The sequence below is a fragment of the Kryptolebias marmoratus genome, linkage group LG16 (assembly GCF_001649575.2).
Source record: "Kryptolebias marmoratus isolate JLee-2015 linkage group LG16, ASM164957v2, whole genome shotgun sequence".
NCBI lineage: Eukaryota > Metazoa > Chordata > Actinopteri > Cyprinodontiformes > Rivulidae > Kryptolebias > Kryptolebias marmoratus.
The window spans coordinates 21836435-21851828 of NC_051445.1; the positions used below are offsets into that span (position 1 = coordinate 21836435).

Sequence of the window (15394 nt, forward strand, 5' to 3'; positions counted from 1 at the left end):
GGGGGGGGGGGGCAGATTGTGTTGCTATCTATCAGCCGAAGGAGCGGGTGGCAGCAAACATTAGGGTGTTAAAGAAAAAAAGAAAAGAAAAAAAAACGCCATCGGGGAGGTCGGTTTTAGGTGTTGACAGTTTCCTTTTTTTGTCCCCCCCCCTCCCCCTCTTCCCATAAGCTGTTGAACAGGTGCCCTCTTGATGTTGGAGGGGCGTGTTGCAGAGGGGGGAAACTTCAGCGTTTGGCTGGAGAAGCACTCCTGCTGCCCTGTAAAAAAAAAGACGAAACAACAGGTTCAGAGTTAGGAACAGGAAGTAGCAATGTTTAACATTTCAAAGGGTTACAGTGGCTCAGGAGGTAAGGGTTCGCCCTGTAACCGGGGGGATGCCGGGTCAAACCCCTGCTCCGTCTGTCTCAGCCGTTGTTTCTTTGGACATCCTCCTGGGGGACCCTAAGGGGCCAGAGAGTTCTGGTTCTCCCCTGTGGTGCCGTCTACCACGATGGAGCTCCTCTCCTCATCCCTACGGCTGAGCTTGACCTCCGAGCAGACGAGGCTCGTTTGCTCGTGAACGAACCAGCAAACCAAGAGCTCCTTCACCGTGACGGACCGAAGCGACGCCCATCGTTACTCCGTTGAATCCATCTCTCGCTCGTGAGCAGGACTCTCAGAGCCTTTGCCTGAGGCAGAGAGACCCGTCCCCGACCCGGAGGGAGCGTTCCACTTCGTTCTGCTCGACAGCCATGGCTTCAAACCTGGAGGACACGGCTCTCATATCCCAGCAATGTCACACTCAGCCTACAAACCGTCCTGACGCCTCATCCAGTTTGTAGTGTTCGTGGACTGAATCAAGACAGACTCGTGGAGAGGAGGGTGTCTGGTTTTGGGAACCTCAGGCTCTCGTTTAGGCTTTTTACTGCGGCTCTGTCGGCGTCCTCAAACCCTGACCTTCAGTGCAGCTAACAAACCTGAAAGTAACGGGCTAGTCTTTACACTTGACGAGGATCGGTTTTGGTAATGCACAGTATGAAATAACCACTCTCCGAATATGTTGTCTTTCTTTTCAGTAGAAACAGTTTGATCATGCTTCATTGGTTCTTTTGTCAGAGCTGCACTCAAATGGTAAAGAGTTCATGCTGAAGTATGAATAGACTACACCAGAATGGGAAACATCATGGCTGAAGTGGACAGTCCTGAGATGGTAACGTCCAGAAAACAACTCCAGCTTACAGGATAAGTACTTGTTTTCGATCGGACATTATAGTTTTTTTTTTATTTGCTTCAATAAAATCACGATCAGGGTAACAGATCTTGAGCTCTCTCAGTAAAAATATTGAGAGAGCTTATGTCTGTTTTATGAAGTCAACAAGAGACACCTGGGCCCTGCTTCTCACAGAGACCTTTACAAAAAAAGGGAACATTATTTAATTCAGCACATCGTCAAATTTGAATTCCATTGAAAGCTGTTCAAGATCGTGGGAAAGCTGCAATTCATCTGCATAATTCTGTTTAAAGCAGAAACCATTTGGTTTAGGTTTTTTTTTATCTCAGAGGAGATAAACCCCCCTCACAAAACCATCTCTTGTATACATTTACATAAATCAAACTCGTTCTTGCCAGATGTCTGCAGAATTAACACAACATAAGTGATTATATTCTACAGTAAAAACCTTACAAATCATGAATCATTAAAGAGATTAGCTGTATTGTTTAGACTGGATACAGAAATTAGTGGCGTGGAGATATTAGGTTTTTTTTTAAGCAGGCATCAAAGAGCCACATTTTAACTCTGTTAAATAGCATTATCCAGAATTTATATAATCATACATATCAAACCCGTAGATTGATATTTAGCAGGAACAAAAGGCAGCTCTTTGCATAATGTGTGCAAAGATGTAAACCGTATCAGATGGTAAAGTGAAAATAAATCAATGAAGTACCCGTATCACTCAGGGAAAAATAAAATAGAGGAAAATGTTTGTTTTTGTGAAATTCTACATAAATTTGAAATAAATTTAAGAAAAAATGTTGATAATCGGAGGAGAAACAGCCAAAATACTATCCCAAGATCAGAGTTGAAATGTCCACAATAAAGCGGTTATTTAAAGATTAATATTACTTTTTTAAAGCTGGGGAAAAAAAAGCAACAACAAACCTCTATTGGTGTGTACTGGAGGCACAAACACAACATAAAGTCTGTTTTTAAACTACCGTATGTGAAGTGATGTGGATGGGAGTTTTTTACCGGATAGTAAAAACGATAAAAACCCAAAATAATTTACTAGGTTGAACTAATGCTGCTGCCAAGCTCAACTCAGACATAGCATTTGGACTTTTTTGGAGTTTTGAGTTTTCATCTTTAAACTGGGAAACACAAAATGTTCCTCCTCAATTGTTTTAATTCAGTAACTCTAAAATTAAGTTGTAGAAAAACTTGAGTTTAAAAGTCAAAGTCCTGAAAGAAGGGGGAAAAAAATGGGCAAAAAAAGAGAGAAGTTAACAATGATGACGTACGGTAATTGGAAGATAAAAAATGATCAATTTTATGTTGGAGAAAGTCCATAGCCTTAGTAAAAAAAAAAAAAAATAATTAAAAAATAAAGGAAATGTAAGGATCTAATCATAATGATTGAAACCTTTTTCCAAATAACTCAATAATTATTACTTCAAAAGTACCGGAGCCACTCCGGTTTTCTCTCACAGACCAGAAACATGCATGTTAGGTTGACTGGTAATTGTCCCTAGGTGTCCTTGAGAAACTCAATGGTTGTTTGTCTCTGTGTCCTTGTAACAGACTGGAGGCCTGTCCAGGTGTCCTCTGTCTCTCATACAGTGACTGCTGGAGATAGACACCAGACACCAGAAAGGAGAAGCAGGTAAAAGAAAATGGACGGACGAAAGTACCGGGAGCCTCCAAAGAGCCGTATAGCTGGGCTGCTTAAAATTGCCCGCAAATCGTCTAAGCTCGTGTGTCTTTCAATCGTTTCATCATTTTACAAAAGCCTTTCAGCTTTCCACTTCATTTTCTGTCCTTAAAAGTTTCATTTATTCCCCCCTCCCCTCTCTCTTATCACAAATAAGTTTTCGAGGCTGTTATTTCCTTCCCACGCAGCTCTCAAAAGGCGGAGGACGAGACGAGATTCTGAAAGGCAGAAAGATTATACAAATGAGACAAATTTTGATGAATCGCTTAAGAAGATAATCCATATTGTGGAAAGCTTGTTACTCCCCGTCACGGGAGCCCGAGCTTTTGTGCTCATCATTTCAGCTGGGTTTCATTTATCAATCCTGAAGGAGGGGAAACTTCAGCACGCTGATTTAAATCTGAGCAGAGATGGAAGTTGATTGGGGTGTATGCTAATTTCTGTTTGGTTCGTTATGTTGTTTATGAGTAGGAGGAAAAACACACCAATTAGCTGAATCAGGCAGATTTTTGAACGACGCGTCCCAGAGGTCCAACACCTTCTTTCTCTCTCTCGTAGCTTAGGGGCGATTTAGCCATGACAGTAAAGGTGGAACGTGTTGGGAGATTCGGGTGTTTTTCCTCCTCCGGTAATTCCTAAATTAAGTTATTTACTGTGTTGTCAGAGTTGCATAAAATAAAATATAATAACATACTTCTAGAGCATGAAGGCTGCCTCTCCTTAATGTGAAACAAAGAAAACAAAGCTTTTAAAGGACGTTCTGTGGGCCGTCTGATGGGAATCTGAATGATGCCAGAAGAAGAAACTTGGAGGAATTGTTCAAATTGAAAATAATGCAAATTTAAATTTAAACCACGATAATGTGTATTAGATGTAATACAAACAGGGTATTAACTGTTAGCAATATGTCAGATCTTGTGAAGTGCTGTTCAGTGTGGCACACAACATGATACAAAACAGCCCTGTGACTACCTGTCACCCTTTAAACACACAGACTGACTGATTACGGGACTGAAGACGTCCGTGAGGCTGATTACAGGACATCTGAGTTTAATGTGTCCCGTGGACAAATTATGTCCAATCTTTTCTAGGGGTACCATCCTTTTTGACAAGGACAGTTTCATTAGTTTGTTTTTTTAAAATACCTCCATTGAGCCAGATTTTTAAAAAAGTAATCACTGATTTGGATTTGTTGATTTCAGTCATTTTTTTGTTTTTAATACTTTTGTCCATTTAAAGTTACTTGAGTGACCTTTGTGGGTTTTTCTTCCTTCAATGAAAGGGTACGAACAAAATCTGTCAGGAAAATTACGAAATGGTAGAAGTGCCTTAAATCCAAATCCAAATTTACATAAGACTCTTTTAGTTGCAAACAGAAATAGAATGGTAATTTTTAGAGAGCAGAGAAAGGCTGCTTTAAAGGAAAACTCTGATTTCAACAGTCTGTTTTGTACTTGGACATCCAGATATCTGAAGACGAAGACAACAGGGCGGGTGTCCAGACTTTTCTCGGAGGGGCAAATGTTAACCATGATAAAGTCCAAGGGCCCAACGCTTCTAATGTCATTTTGAGACATTAAAGCTGCAGATCCATCGTATGGATCCATTGCTCTTGGTCAGGCCACGGTAATTACATTTGAAGACAGAAGATGGAGGACCAAACTCTGAACACGTCTGCAGCAGGATAGTTTTTTTTTTTTTTTTACTTTTTACAACTGTGCATTTGAGAATGAGTGGCCTATAAAATAAAATAAATAAATAAAAACCCTATCCTCTGGATTAGTCAGTGAAAGTTAGCCGACAAAAGGCAAAGACGGAACAATCTTTCTGGTTTTAGTGCCCATGATCTGCCAGCATTCGATTAAAATCGCCCAATGGAGTCTGCTTGGTAAGTAATTTAGGGTCCTACATGGTAATGTTAATTATAAGTCTAAAGAAATGATGCGGCAGCTGCTGCTGGCCCTGAGCGGAAGCAGGTAGAGTTGTTAGACCTCATCAGAGCCAGATCTTCAGCAGGATTAGGAGAGCAGCGGCGTGAAGCTGCGGCGATGAGAAATCGCGCATCTAAAAAGCCCCCTTCGTTATTCTGCCGTAGCCGCTGCATTACAGCGTCTTTCCGTCACGTTTTACTCACTCTGCTGCCGCCGAGCTCATCACTGAGGCAGGGAAAAACACAGAAAAACAGGGGCAAGGACGGGATTGGACAGAACAGCCATTTTCTGTTAGTATCCGTTTTTCCAGGAAAGAAAAAACGCAGCAAGAAGGGAAAACACAAGGAAAGGATTTGGAATTTAAAAGAAAGAAAAAGAGGAGGATTTATTTAGTTAGTTCTTTTTTTTTTTTTTTTAATTTACCATTTTGAAGATCCTAGTCAGGGTGCCTTTTCCGTCCCCTGCACCGGCCTTCTTGCTTGACTTGTGGTGGCCCTGGCGGACAGACAAAGACATTGGAGTGGGTTGAAGAAGTCTTTGACATTTTTACTCAAGGGAATGAGCTGTGGCTGACCTTTCTGTTAAAGAGAGGCAAAGATTAATCTGTCCCTCGCTCAGGTGTGGCTGTAAGGGAGAATAGACTGGGATCTATCCAACCCCATCTGTTTCTTTTTTAGTTTTTAAGAGTGGTTTTTATTTTGTGTTCTCAGCTATAATTAAAGATTAGGGTCAAATCGGATTGTGCCTGGATTTATACAGTATAATCTAAAGTTTTCACACGTTTGAATTATGAGTCGGAAGCTACAGTGGAAAAAAATTAAACTTTTTTTTTGTTGTTGAGAATTTTAAACCACTGACTGGTTTATTTCTATAGTTAAAAAAAGTTTTCCCTGAAAATTTAACAGTTTTAGCGGCATAAACAGCTGGTTGTGCGCGCTGTCTGAGCTATATTTGTTGAATAATTTCGAAATTTATCAGTTAAAAGCTAAAAAAATGTATTGTCAAAAGCCTAAATGGCTGACACCCGGTCTTCTTCTGTGTGTATTTGTCTTGTACCTATAGATTTGAGTGTATTATATAGTTTTACTGGCACCAGTTTTTGGGGACTGTGTTTTGCGGCTGAGAAACTGTGTGGAAATCACCGGAACGACAACGGTAAGCTTTATGTAAGGAGACGCTGTTAACCTGTGACTAAATCTTTAATTATTTATTACAAGTTTTAATTGTTCCTGCTTTTTGCTGCCTCTCTCTTACACACACACACACACAGATGGTAAATTAGGTGCTGACAACACTGTGAGGGGGAAGCAGAAGATGGCTTCTCCTCAGCCGGACGATGAAGCATGTATGACGACGAGTGGAGGGATGGATGGACAACATGAGCACCAACCTGCCTGAGTCAACAATCACTGATGCATGAACAGATTATGATGATGGACAATGACCTCACCCGCTCCTCCAAGTAATGAAGGTGTAGTAACCGTTTAGAACATTTAATGTACTTATACAGCTGTTTTTGAAGCACCTACCAGGCCTATCTTGGTGGCTAGTCCTCTCCACTGTGTGCCCAGAGAAATGAGAGAAAAGAGACGGGAGGGGGGAAAGTCTTATTTAGTGTGAAACGCAGGTGTGGAAGGAGAGGAGGCGGGGAGTGTGTTAACGTGTATGCCATGGCCCTTCTACAATGGGTAGAAAAAGACTACACTCTCCTGGTAAAATGCCAGAGAGAGTTGTGATGGAAACAAAACAAAACAAACGGGGCAACAATAATTAATCTCAACACTTTGCTCCCTTCTAATGTGACGGTTCCCGGGGGCGACACGAAGCTGCAATGAGCTTGTTTCAGAGTGTCCGCACCATTGAACTAAGGATTTGATGAATCACCTTTCGATTGAACTACAGCGCATGTGTCAAAGTGAAGGCCCACGAGCCAGATCCAGCCCTTGGTAACATTTTATATCGGATATCTGACTTGAGTTAACGTGTATCAGAGTAACTTAATGTATAATCTTTTCTGTATTTCCTTCTTGTTTCAAAGTTAAATGTTAGGGTCGATATCTTTAACTACAGGCTCCTTTCGATGCTTCGTTGAGCTCTTTGCAAACCACGGCTTTTACCGTAGGATTCAAACGTCGGGAAAATCCTGCTAGGGCAGCCATACTTTATTTCGGGTTAATCGGAGTCACTTAAGCTGACGACAAGTCACCCCGGAAGACTGCAGGCTCCGATGACATTAAAAGGTGCTTCATTAACTCTACTTTCCCGTGGCTTTTGGGTCAAATTGGCCCGAAGTCAAAAAGCCTTCTCTCTCTTTCGATGGCTAAGAAAGTCTTAGTTTAAGGGTGTGAGCGCTTATGTCACGGCTTATCGCACCTTTGTCGTCCCCCTTGCTGAAAGATTTGTTTGTTTTTCCAGTCGAACTGTGCAGAATACATCACATCACAAAAAAAAAGGAGAAGAAACAATTTTCTGTGGCCTCATATTAATAGTTGTTTTTTTGATAGAGTTTATCTGTCACAAAAACGCGCTCGTGGATGGATGCAGAGTCGTGGCGGCAGATGGGGAAACTCGACTCTCTGACTCTGATCAAATAAAACCAGTCGTACAGATCCCTGCTGTGTTGCGGAGGTGTGTGGGCGTCTGTGCCTCATAAAGGCGGGCGTTTCGTGAACGGTGCGCCGCTCTACTTACCCTAGACTTGGGACGGGCGGGGGACACCTGCAGAACAGTTGGAAGCAGACAGGGAGAGAGGATGTGACTTGGCGAGCGAGAAGGAAAGCAACGTGGAAAGAACAGCAGAAAAACGAGGGGGAAAAGCGTGCACTAACGTTGCCGGAGCACTTTGGCTCTTCTGCCGTGTGAAGCCTGTGAGTGTTAGAGAGGTGTGGCTCACTGTGGGCATTACTCACGATCGTGCGGAAGAAGTGGACCACGGCGTTCTCTCCTCCTCGTTTACGCGGCGAGGTGGCGGAGGCTTTCTGAGGGGCCGGAGAGAGAGCGCCTCGGAAAGAGCCCTGGGGAGAGAGGGGAAAGGAGCAGCAGACGAGCACAGTTACACCGGCAGCGTGGCCTCCAACGGGCGGGCGGAGACGTTAGTGCTCACTCTGAGTCTGGAGGGTGTTAGGGTGGCGCTAAACATTAGCAGGTTTCATCCTCTGCTTCAGTGCGCCACAAGACTATCACAGACCTCATTTACTCTTGAGAGTTAGCGCCTAATTTGATTATCATTAGCAGACGCTTGTCACTTTTCTTTTTTTTTAAATTATTATTAGTTCTGCTCCATTTGAACCTTAGACTTGTTTACCGATGCTTTTACCGAGCAAAATACTGGTCAGATTTCGACTGTCACCCAGGATACGGCTCATTACTTTCCAAGGGCGTTTCTTGGTCAGGACAGAAGGCAAAACGAGATTTAAAAAAAATAATTTTAATGAGTTGATAACACTAAAAGCTGGTGGTCATAGTCGGACATGGCTCTGAATGAAAAAAAAAAAAAATATTCAATGAGAAAGATTAAGGGCAAAATGAGTTTAAAGACAAGTTTCACCCCAGTAACCACAAAAATATTTGGCCAGAAGTCATTAAATGGTACAAATGGGCGTTTGAAAATGACAGTATCTAATTATCATCAAGCAGAAAAACCAAATGCTTCAAAGTCCAACTTTACAAAGGCTTTAATGGGATGATTGGTTAACGGCCTTTATATTGTTTGACTTTTAGCCTGAAGGAAAAAAAAACCAAACAAACGAAGCATTAAAAAGAAAGAAAATCAGCTGTTATGTTAATGATACATTTAACATTTCTTTCTGAGAACCTTTGAAGAGCAAGAGGGGAAAAAATGAGAATGTGTGAATGTAACCTGGGTGTTCTTTATGCTATAGGAACCTACGTCTGTTTACGTCTCACCAGGTTGGACTGTCACGTTGCGGGTAAAGGTGAGGAAATGATTCCCATCTGTTACCTTTTAGGGAGAAACTTCCAGCGCCACTACTACTACGTAATACCGTCCACCTGGTCAATCTTTTATGGGTGTTTAGAAGGCAGAGCCACAAGCAGGAGAATACAAAATACAGAATAAAATTATTATTCCTTCTCATTGACATCAGCAAATGAAGTTCCATGTCCTTCTAGGTAGAGAAGAGATCCCCTAATGATGTCTCTCTCTTTGTGTTTTTGCATAACCGGCTCTGCAGATGTAGGAAATGACGGCGAATGGAGACCTAAACGAAACGACAGGACTGCCTCAGCACACTAGTTTTGAGGGAAAACAGGCTGTAGGAATAATCAAATAATTGTGAAGGAATCGTCCTAATACCGTCTCACTTTCAGCCAGTGTTACCTTTGAAGTGAAGAACCCTCCACTCTGTATTTGTTGGGTTCGTTCCTCTTTGTTTTAGTTTTTTTTTTTCCATCTGAGTGCAGAAAGTGCAGGCTGAAGCTAAATAAATGAGGCTTCTGGCTGCTGTGATGTAGGGGGGGAATAAAAGCTGGAGGCTTTGCAGTATTGAAACAATTATAATGGTTGGGTGTGTGTCAATTTTTCTCTGTTTTCAGGAACTGTTAGGATGTCGGTTGTGAATATCCGATTACTAATGAACACCTATGTGTAAAGAGGCACATAAGTGATGCGGAGTGACAAGGACAAAGCTCATTTAAATCCAGAACTAAAACTCATGCTGACTGAATTGTTTGAACAGTTTGGATATTTTTCAGAGTTTTAACATTTAACAGTTACCATAATTGTCCTGATGAATGGTGAGAATCTGTCCACAGAACTTATGTTAATAGCATCATAGCATGTTTCTAACTACGAATAGCTAGTACAACTATTAGCATGATGTTAATAGTGTATGCCCAATTCAACTACTAGCATGCTGCTAATAATAAAAGCTTAGTATAACTATTAGCATGTGCTAAAAGTAAAACATCAGTAAACTTTTAGCATTTTGCTAAGAGTAAAAACTCAGTATAGCTCCTAGGATGCTACTAATGTTGAATGTTCAGTACAAGTATTAGCATGTTAGCTAGTTTGTTTTTAGCATAGGTGGTGTAGACAAAACGGAGATGAAATGAACAAATTTTGATGTCTAAATTTGTAAAACGGTAAAGGATTCCTAAGCACATTAATCAATAGTGCGGTTTAACAGTTTCAATCATTCCTTATAGTTTTATCTCTTTCAGACATGTCTGTAGAGTGACATCTAAGGCTTTTTGCTGGACAGTGTGAAAAAGCAGAGCCATAAATCAGGATTCAGTGCGCAGTTTTCTTGCCTTGAACTTGTGCTGACTAATGATCATTAGGCATCTTTGCTGGGGTTAAAAGTCAGTCTGATCAAGAATCGGTTTTAATATGAATGAACCTTAATATTTAATCCCAAAAGGATAGAGTTTCACATCTCATTAAATACATCCTCAGACTTCTTCCTGACTTCACCTACTTTACACCGAGTAGCTAAGGTGTTGTACGCTAACATTTACCAAAAATGGCGGATGTTTTAAGTTCAACGTGAAAGAAATCAGTGCAACAAACGGGAGATCTCGTCGTTTCTTCCCACTTCCATTTATTTTGCTCCCGGCTTTATCTGTGCTGTCACGGCCGTTGGCGTTCCCATTTCCTGTTACCGAACTGAGCAGGACACCCCAACGTTTCTCACGGTGGGGTGCATTTCAAGCAGAGGAACATAGAGAGAACGTAAAATTGTATTTTTCAAAGGGCCTAGTTTTTTGAGCCGTACTCGTGGACAGGACAGGGGGGAAATGGTTCAAACTAATCTGGCTAACGTGCAAAACGTCTAATCTGGGTGACGTATTGAGGCTTAATAAATATACCACGGAATATTGCACTAATCTATGCTTCTATTAGGACAAATGAGGGATATTTTTTCGGCCCTGTTAAACATCTGTGAGCACGTTGAGCAATTTAGATGAGGTGAGAGTTAAACTGTATTATTCATTATTTGTAACATGTTTCTATGGTTGGGTGAATCATTGTTAAACTGTCATAAAACATAAATTGATTACAGTGTGTTGTTAGGAGGAGTGGAGGAAGTCAGAACCACTTGTTAAAAGCGTGGTTATTCATTAAAAGCACCGGGAATTTTTCAGGTCTAAATTACCGGTACTAATCCATGCCGACGCTTGATGTATTCTCTATTTTAAGAACTGCAATTTAACAAATCTCCCTTCTGTAGGAGAACCACGAACACGAACACCCTAAGACATGCCTTTTACGGCTCTGAGTTCACGTAACGTCACCTCACGTTTCTCCAGAAAACTGGAGCAACTAGCTCGTTCCGAACTTAGAATTCTGCCCTCTTTCGGCAGGCAAGGCAAGGCCACAAATGTTTTCATCTTTTGTTTTTTTTCCGTGGCAGTTTAATCTTTAGGCGCACGTAAACAAGCCGAGGCAGTCATCCGTCACTGAGCTCTATCAGAGTGGAGATAAAACAGCAGCTCCGCTTTCCATTCCGCCTTCCTCGATAACTCCTTGTGCTCCGCGGCGTAATTATGAGAGGGACTAAGCCGTGGGGTACGTCAAACCTTCCCTTTCAAAAGTTCTCGCTCAACAGCAAGACAAAAAGAGGAGCCTGCTACTTTTGTTTGGCTGTTAAAGGTGTTAGCGGGGTGGGTGATGTTAAAATGAGCCGTCAGCTCACAGCAGGAGGAGCCAAACCGGAGACAATGAAGTGCAAATCAAAGGAAAATAAGGAGAGAGTTGAGGGTTGTTGTTAAAGACTTTTAATCAAGCAATAATCCAAACAAAACAAACAAAAAGCTTATAGGAGCAGAATCAGGTCGACGGTCACAACACGTAGAAAACAGTCGGAGTTAAACCGTTTCAAACACACTTGAACCTGAGGTGAGCCAACTGATGTGAGGGAGCGGGGGGGTCGGACCTCCCCTCCTTTATCCGAGATAATATAAAATATATTCTGTTATCTCTGTCTTTATTCTACCGTTTGAGCAAACCGATTAGCGCGCCGTTACCCCCGCAACTTGAAATGATCCCAGACTCATTTGCGTTCACTTCTCTCCACGTGGACACCGGGATTCGTCTCACTTTTCCGTCGTCGTCTCGTGAAACGTTCGCTCTCACGTTGGCGAAAAGGGATTAATTGGGGGGGGGGGGGGAGCACAAGTAAGGGGTGTACTAGTGAGTGACAAACCGTCGCCAGAATGAGACGCGTGCGCTCGTCATCGGACGGCAAACGCCGGCGTGAGCCCGTTTCACTAACGCTGCTGTCCGAGTCCCGACTTCAAACCGTCTGTGGAAAAATGCGTGCACACAGACGTGCGCATGGGGGAGGCAGCAGGCCAGATAAACAAAACGTCTGTCTTCTCCGGGAACTCTTGTTTGAGAAGTAAATATTTGCAGCAGAAAGATAGTGCAGGTTTCTTTTTTTTTTCTTTTCTTTGCTAGAGGCAACAGAGGTGGGGCGAACCTGTCTGTCATCTACTTGAGATTCAGGAAGTAGTAGTTTGAAGGCAAATCCTTGGTGAAAACAGCGCCAGCAGTCTATCTATATACGTCTACAAGTTTTATTATTATTTATTAAAATGCTATAGGTAACGAGAATGACATGCAAAAGCGAGAGAATTCAACAAATACAGCGGCCAATTCATAAATCCATTGTTCTGTTGACCTTTTTCCTTGAATGTCGGAGTAAAATAGCATCTGATCAGCAGAACAGGCGAAAGCACTGATATGTTACATGGATACAAAACCGTTTTTCTCTTGATTGCTGCTCTAAACACCACTTTATACTTGGCATAAGGCATGGGAGAAATGCATATTTTCATGCTGTCTGGTGATTTCTCTGCAATTACCCTCAAAAGCGCCCCGATTAGCACTCCGCCAAGCCAGACATGGAAGGACGCTTCGAACCAGAAGTTTTTTTTTACGTGCTGTATGTTTAGTTTTTTCTTTTCTTTGACCAAGTCTGCCCAAAAAGACAGGTTAGCGCTGCCACACAAACCCGGCAACTTTGAAACGCTACGGTAAAAAAAAAAGAAATTAAGAATCCATCCAAAGTCCGACAACTCCAAAATTATTTGTCCGCAACATATAAGCTTCTCACATATTTGAACAGACTTTTTTCTCGGTTTAAAGAAAAGGGATTAAGATTTCCTAGTCTAATATACTTTGTACAATATAATAACATAAATAAAATTCTTTGATCATTTGTAGTAAAATGTGATCCTTAACTTTAAAAGTGACTTATGCAGACTGGTGTTCAATAAACGGTGGCAAAGTACCTCCCTGAGCCCCATCTACGCTACTCCGGGTTTAGGGATGGGCATTGATTTTAAATGGGCCAGTTTGAAGAACTAATAAACGTAAAAACAAACGTGAAAGGTTTTCCTAATGATGTACCTAACCAAAGACACAAAATTAAAGCATTCCACTGTAAGTTTCTGCCACTGTAGTTTATTTTGAAAGGATTGAAAAGTGGAAACTATGGTTATGGGTGAGCTCAGCTTTATTGCCAGAATACATGCCTCCATTTTGATATATATATATATATATATATATATAATAAATAAAATTGAATAATTTCAGACTAATTTGGAGTGCCCATCCCTACTCTGGTAATTACATAAACAGATATTTTCCGTTTACTTTTTTCTTTGTCGACACTATTCGAACAAAATTGTTAAAATGCTGATGCAGAGACAAAAAAACTTTCTTAACTTGGGTAAAGAATTATTATTCTTTTCCTTCAATACGGCTCAGAATTTCCACTCTGTTACTCATAATTTCAGCACAAAATTATTAAAGTTTACCGAACACAAAATCAGGATAACCGGAGACAGTTTTTACCGGATTTCCGGTAAAAACGGCTCCATTGTTTTGGGCTTTTAGGGGGCATGCACTCAAAACGGTTCGTCGGCTATTTTGCAAATTATGTTCTAACCCTAAATCTAATAAAAAAAACCCACAAACTATCCAGCGTAGAGTGGACGGGGTATCAAGGAGATACAGAAGCTGCAAACCGTCACCAGACAATCCCAGCAGATTCAACAGCAGCCTGCATGAATCACAACCCATTGACTGACCAGTTTTACGCTTTAACGTCATCAAGAGGTGAGGTACCTGAAGGGAAACGCAGCTGTTCTCCACTTTGACGAATGTTCTCATAAACAAAGAGCATAACGGCAGCAATATGTCACACATTTAAAACATCACATCCACTGATATCATCGATTCAGATAAAGAAATGCTACTAATGTCAGTACCATTCAAACATAACGAGGAAAGTCTTCTTTAAACAATTCAAAATCACAGACTTTTTTTTTTGGTAATTAAAAAAAAAAAATCGATCAAACCCCACCAACAAGTCGTTCCCGAATCATTGCAGTCAACGTGAATCACGGCACAGTAAAACCAACTTTACGTGACCAAATTCAAACGGATAAATTCTTACAGCATGTGTTAAAGACTCCAAAGGAAAAAAAAAAAAGTTAAAAATAAAAATGGTTCAGAGGATGGATCAGCGGGGTTAAGAGACATGTATGAGAGGGGTCGAGGTTCTTCTACCTCAACGCTCTCTCCTCTTCCTCACCTTGCCCTTCCTTTTCTTGTCCCCTCCAAAGAACTTCCCAATCTGATCCAGGAGCCCGGGGTTCTTCTTTCTGCGGCCCAGTCCGAAGGCAGCCTGAGCAGAGCTGCTTGCAGATGCCATGGTTGGAGGGGTAGTCGGTTGTATATTTGTACTTGTCAAATGTGGGGCGTTATGTCTCTCCCTTAAATGAGAGACAGAGCAAAGCTCAAAGACGGAAAAAGAAAAACCGAGAGGAAAGGGAAGGAAGGAAGAAGGAAAAAAAAAAGTCAGCCTATTCTAAGTCCTGCTCGGGGCTCTCCGACCCGCACTCTGAAGCCGCTCCGCTGTGCTCCTGGATGGTCTGCAGCTCCTCGGACTCGGAGGGTCGGTCTTTGAAGGTGTTGTCCTCGCGGCCCGGGGCATCTCGGGAGAAGAGGCGGGCCAGGTGGGGGCGTGGCGTGGCCGAGTCCGGGTCAGCTGCGCTGGCGTCGGGCCAGGGCTGGAGGGGGCCTTCGGAGTCAGTCACCGCCGGCTTCTCCGAGATGCAGCCATTGTTCTGGTTGGCGTCTGCCGCGACCAGGCCTGCGCAGAAACAACAAGGGGTCATCTATGGGCTCGGGCCCGCATGGCACAAATCACACAGCGGCACAATGGGCCCCCTTTTTTTTTTTTTTTTTTTCTTTTACAGAACCGGGCCCTTCCTGGTTTGAGTGCACCCCAGCAGAGCTAATATGGCACCCTTTAGTTTGAATGAATCTGTAAGCTAAACTGTAAGAAACAAAATACAAAACATGAGATTAAAGAAAAGCAGCAATCTGTTACGACCTGTTTCTTTACACTAGTTGAAAAGACTTCAGAGCAGGTGTATCTATAATCCCCCATCAAACTAATTAGGAAAACTGGATTCTCTACAGACAGACAGACGGTAAATCCTTTCGTCTTCTAAGAGTGAGCTTGAAAAATGACACCAGATTGGGCAGCAATCTGCTCGACATGCTTAGCTTTG

At 42.1% G+C, this 15394-nt stretch overlaps 2 protein-coding genes and 1 long non-coding RNA gene across 14 annotated transcripts in view; 1 reads left to right on the forward strand and 2 right to left on the reverse strand.

Moving 5' to 3' along the window:
• Positions 1-29: 29 nt before the first annotated feature.
• On the reverse strand, positions 30-14682 carry LOC108232282 (myelin basic protein-like). Of its 9 annotated transcripts, none has more exons than XM_037980566.1 (7): positions 14410-14682; positions 7756-7860; positions 7538-7564; positions 6376-6405; positions 5270-5341; positions 5050-5071; positions 30-260 (listed from the first exon to the last, which is right to left on the reverse strand). In XM_037980566.1, exons 1-6 carry the CDS (start codon positions 14527-14529, stop codon positions 5069-5071), a joined length of 357 nt encoding a protein of 118 aa, XP_037836494.1. In that variant the 5' UTR covers positions 14530-14682; the 3' UTR covers positions 30-260; positions 5050-5068. The 9 variants fall into 9 exon arrangements, with proteins under 9 accessions (XP_037836494.1, XP_017265437.1, XP_017265441.1 ...); XM_017409948.3 differs by having other exon boundaries at positions 7675-7860; positions 14410-14564; XM_017409952.3 differs by lacking the exon at positions 5050-5071.
• Positions 5970-9415, forward strand: LOC112450315. Its single transcript, XR_003038889.2, has 3 exons — positions 5970-6317; positions 8728-8781; positions 9040-9415. It is a non-coding gene; the product is annotated as an uncharacterized LOC112450315 (long non-coding RNA).
• The window catches only part of LOC108232283 (myelin basic protein), a 64406-nt gene continuing 63660 nt past the window's right edge, over positions 14649-15394 (reverse strand). For all 4 annotated transcript variants that reach the window (XM_025004576.2, XM_025004574.2, XM_025004578.2 and 1 more), the window contains exon 4: positions 14649-14970. In XM_025004576.2, the coding sequence (XP_024860344.1) occupies positions 14681-14970 (290 nt within the window). In that variant the 3' untranslated portion in view covers positions 14649-14680. The remainder of the gene's footprint in view (positions 14971-15394) is intronic.

Bases quoted from the DNA above. Each gene is read 5' to 3' on its own strand.
- LOC108232282 (XM_017409947.3), bottom strand. From the start codon at position 14,529: ATGGCATCTGCAAGCAGCTCTGCTCAGGCTGCCTTCGGACTGGGCCGC. The intron at 6,406-7,537 runs GTAAGTAGAGCG...CTGGGCACACAG, and splicing joins CCGCCCGTCCCAAGTCTAGG to TGGAGAGGACTAGCCACCAA. The intron at 5,342-6,375 runs GTAGGTGCTTCA...TCTGTCCGCCAG, and splicing joins TAGCCACCAAGATAGGCCTG to GGCCACCACAAGTCAAGCAA.